The sequence below is a fragment of the Pistacia vera genome, unplaced genomic scaffold (assembly GCF_008641045.1).
Source record: "Pistacia vera cultivar Batoury unplaced genomic scaffold, PisVer_v2 Contig290, whole genome shotgun sequence".
Lineage (NCBI taxonomy): Eukaryota > Viridiplantae > Streptophyta > Magnoliopsida > Sapindales > Anacardiaceae > Pistacia > Pistacia vera.
In genome coordinates, this window is record NW_022196102.1 from 1,093,325 (window position 1) to 1,096,112 (window position 2,788).

The 2,788-nt window shown below is 33.9% G+C and overlaps 1 protein-coding gene across 1 annotated transcript; it reads right to left on the bottom strand.

Annotated features, from left to right (window-relative positions):
• Window positions 1-731: 731 nt before the first annotated feature.
• Window positions 732-2,132, bottom strand: LOC116134685 (ribonuclease 3-like). Its single transcript, XM_031420358.1, has 4 exons — window positions 1,947-2,132; window positions 1,656-1,811; window positions 1,093-1,291; window positions 732-987 (listed from the first exon to the last, which is right to left on the bottom strand). Exons 1-4 carry the CDS (start codon window positions 2,049-2,051, stop codon window positions 764-766), a joined length of 684 nt encoding a protein of 227 aa, XP_031276218.1. The 5' UTR covers window positions 2,052-2,132; the 3' UTR covers window positions 732-763.
• Between the last annotated feature and the right edge of the window lie 656 nt (window positions 2,133-2,788).

Consider the following 2,788-nt stretch of genomic DNA (forward strand, 5'->3'; position numbering starts at 1 on the left):
TCGAGATTTGACTATTTTGAGTTAGCGGATCCCATCTTGACCATCACTTGTCCTCGCACATGAATAACATATGACCAAACCGACTTATTACACAAGATATGACTAGTCTCGTGCTTATATACCATATGAACCATATGCATCCTATGTTGATTCCAACCATGATGTCTCAGGTCTAAGGATCAGTGGTATACTAGCATGATTCTACGTGCATCATTGACCACGTCCATGTGATTCATCATAATCGATTATATTCGATAAACCATTTACTAACCGTTTATCCATGCTAATACTTTAGTGACATACCTCTTGAATTTTCTTTTTCGCTAACCAATAGAACAAATAAAAAAATTTCTGACACCCAGTGAACTTAAGATGGCTTTCCATTATTATCCCCCCATTTTCATTTTATTTAATCACACCTTTATTCGAAAAATAAGATAACATCAAGACTAGATTTAAGTGTAATTTGAGGCATACAATTACAATCAATAAGGAGTGTTTTCATATTTCTCCAGTTTTAAAGTATGTTTTACTCATATTTATAGGCCATTTACAGTCTTATATTGGTTAAATTATAGCATACTTCTTTATTGACCCGTAAATTTTAGTTATTCTGATTAACAAATACTGTTCGTTCAATTCCGGCCGTGTCAATCAAATTTTCTAATTCATAAAATTTTATTATAGAGAAACAGGAATCAGATTAAATTAACAATTATTGAAATAAAGAAAAAAATGGGTTATGGATCGATGTAGACAATTTCTAAAACTTCGGGAACTGAACCCTTGAAGGGCATCTGCTCCTTGGCAGCCTTGGACATTGGATAAAGTCAGAACCCGAAGTGTCCACGCATTGATAAATTTGGTAAAGCTGGCTGTTATGTGAGGAATCAACATTGCAATCTATGCCTGGAGTAAACCCAGTAGCCTCCTCTATGGCATCTTTAATCTTGTCTAAGTCGTAAAATCTATCGTCTGGCTTGATTCCTGTACTTTAGAAACGGGAATTAAAAGACAAATCATGCATGATGGTTAATTCATTGCATGAAGAATTAATGAAATGAATATATATATATGGTGGATAGCAGGTACCTGCATCCTTGAGAATTTGAAGGAGGTTAACTTTGTCTTTCAATTTGAGAGCAGCTTCGAAGTATTCACGTTGGTCGAGTTCAGACTCCGCGCATGTCCCATGTTTCACCCATTCGTGTGACCAGAACTTCAACCCATCGTTGCTTGGACACGATAGCGTTGGCCAACTCTTTTGCATTTTGCTCATCAGATCTGTAAGCTGTTCCATATTATATACAAAAAATAAACAAAAACAGTAAACCTAAATCATCCATGGAAAATTTGACAGCTCAAAGAGAGAGATCATCTTTTTCATTTATTAGTGCAATATATATGAACCTCTTTCACGCTTCTTGTGGACATATATATAGAGAGAGACTGTTAGGATTTAGAATATTTAAATTTAAATTTGTAACACCAATTAAGTGGCATCAATCTAATGAACACATGATACTTTAACATTGTTCTATTCTATATTGAAATCTCATATATAGCTAACCTTGTCAACCGGACATAATTAATTTTTTTTGAAAGAGAAGTGATACTAGGATGGTAACTTGAGTCATTTTAATCAAGAATCGCACCTGAGACTCATCGAAAAGGGCATCAGGATCGCAGTTTGATGGATATGAACCGTCCTTGTAATTAGGCCAGAGTCCATGAATACCAAAATCAGCTGCAGGCTTTCCACTCTTTGGATAGCAGCAATGATTCTTTGTATCACAATATGATCCTGGCCACTGCATCCAAAGATCAAAACAAATTAAGCATACATCATGATGAACACAAACTTTATAAATTGATTTTATCTCAAGTCTCAACTTATATTTCATCGTATTTGCAACCATTGAACAATTATGAATGCTCTCACTCACCTGTACAACAAAGTAGAAAAAATCAAATTCCTCTGAAACACAAAGAACTGAAATAGATTGCAATATTACGAAAAGCTTGATGAAGATTGAAAAGGAGCGTTTCATCTTTAATGTGGTGTAATTTCGTTCTCAAAAGTGATAAAGAAGAGAGGTTGGTAATTTGCTGGTTAGATACATGGATTTATATGCAAAATGAGCAGAATATCCGAGACAGTCTATGTCTTTTATTTTTTCTTTTTTCTTTTTTATCACATAGTTTGCGTACAAAACGGTCTCTTCACGATTGTTATGTCTTATGTGTTTGCTTGCCTTTTTGTATTTCCTAACCTTTTCTCCAACATTTATTATTTCATGTATGTGCCTCCTCATCTCTTTAATTATTAATTAAGTGAACTTAAGATTTGTTTATTCGATCAAAAGTTGAAATGAAGAGAGAGTGATCTAATTTCAGTAAATTATTACGCAGATTTAAAATTAACTATACATCAGGTCTCTCATGTATTTCTACGTATAATCCCGGACCAGGTTTAGTTTTTTTTGGTTATATATCCTCGTTAACATTTATATTTGCCTGTAAAAGTAGTTTAGTTTCAGTTTGATTCTCTCTTAAAACATGCATATTCAGTTCTCCTGCACGTTCCAGGAAAGACTATGAAGAAACCCTACAATTAATAGATAATTAAACTCCAGAACCAGAACAAGAGGCAGAGTTTATAGGATTGCTGACGTGAGAAGACAAAATTGAAAAGTTATTATCCACGTAGCCTGTATAAACTGATTATTAAATTATCCTCCCCAGTGCAATTAATGAGGTTTAAAAGTGGTTTAATTAGCAATTTATG

Bases quoted from the DNA above. Each gene is read 5' to 3' on its own strand.
- LOC116134685 (XM_031420358.1), bottom strand. From the start codon at position 2,051: ATGAAACGCTCCTTTTCAATCTTCATCAAGCTTTTCGTAATATTGCAA. The intron at 1,292-1,655 runs GTGCGATTCTTG...AATATGGAACAG, and splicing joins CCCTTTTCGATGAGTCTCAG to CTTACAGATCTGATGAGCAA. The intron at 988-1,092 runs GTACCTGCTATC...TCTAAAGTACAG, and splicing joins TCAAATTCTCAAGGATGCAG to GAATCAAGCCAGACGATAGA.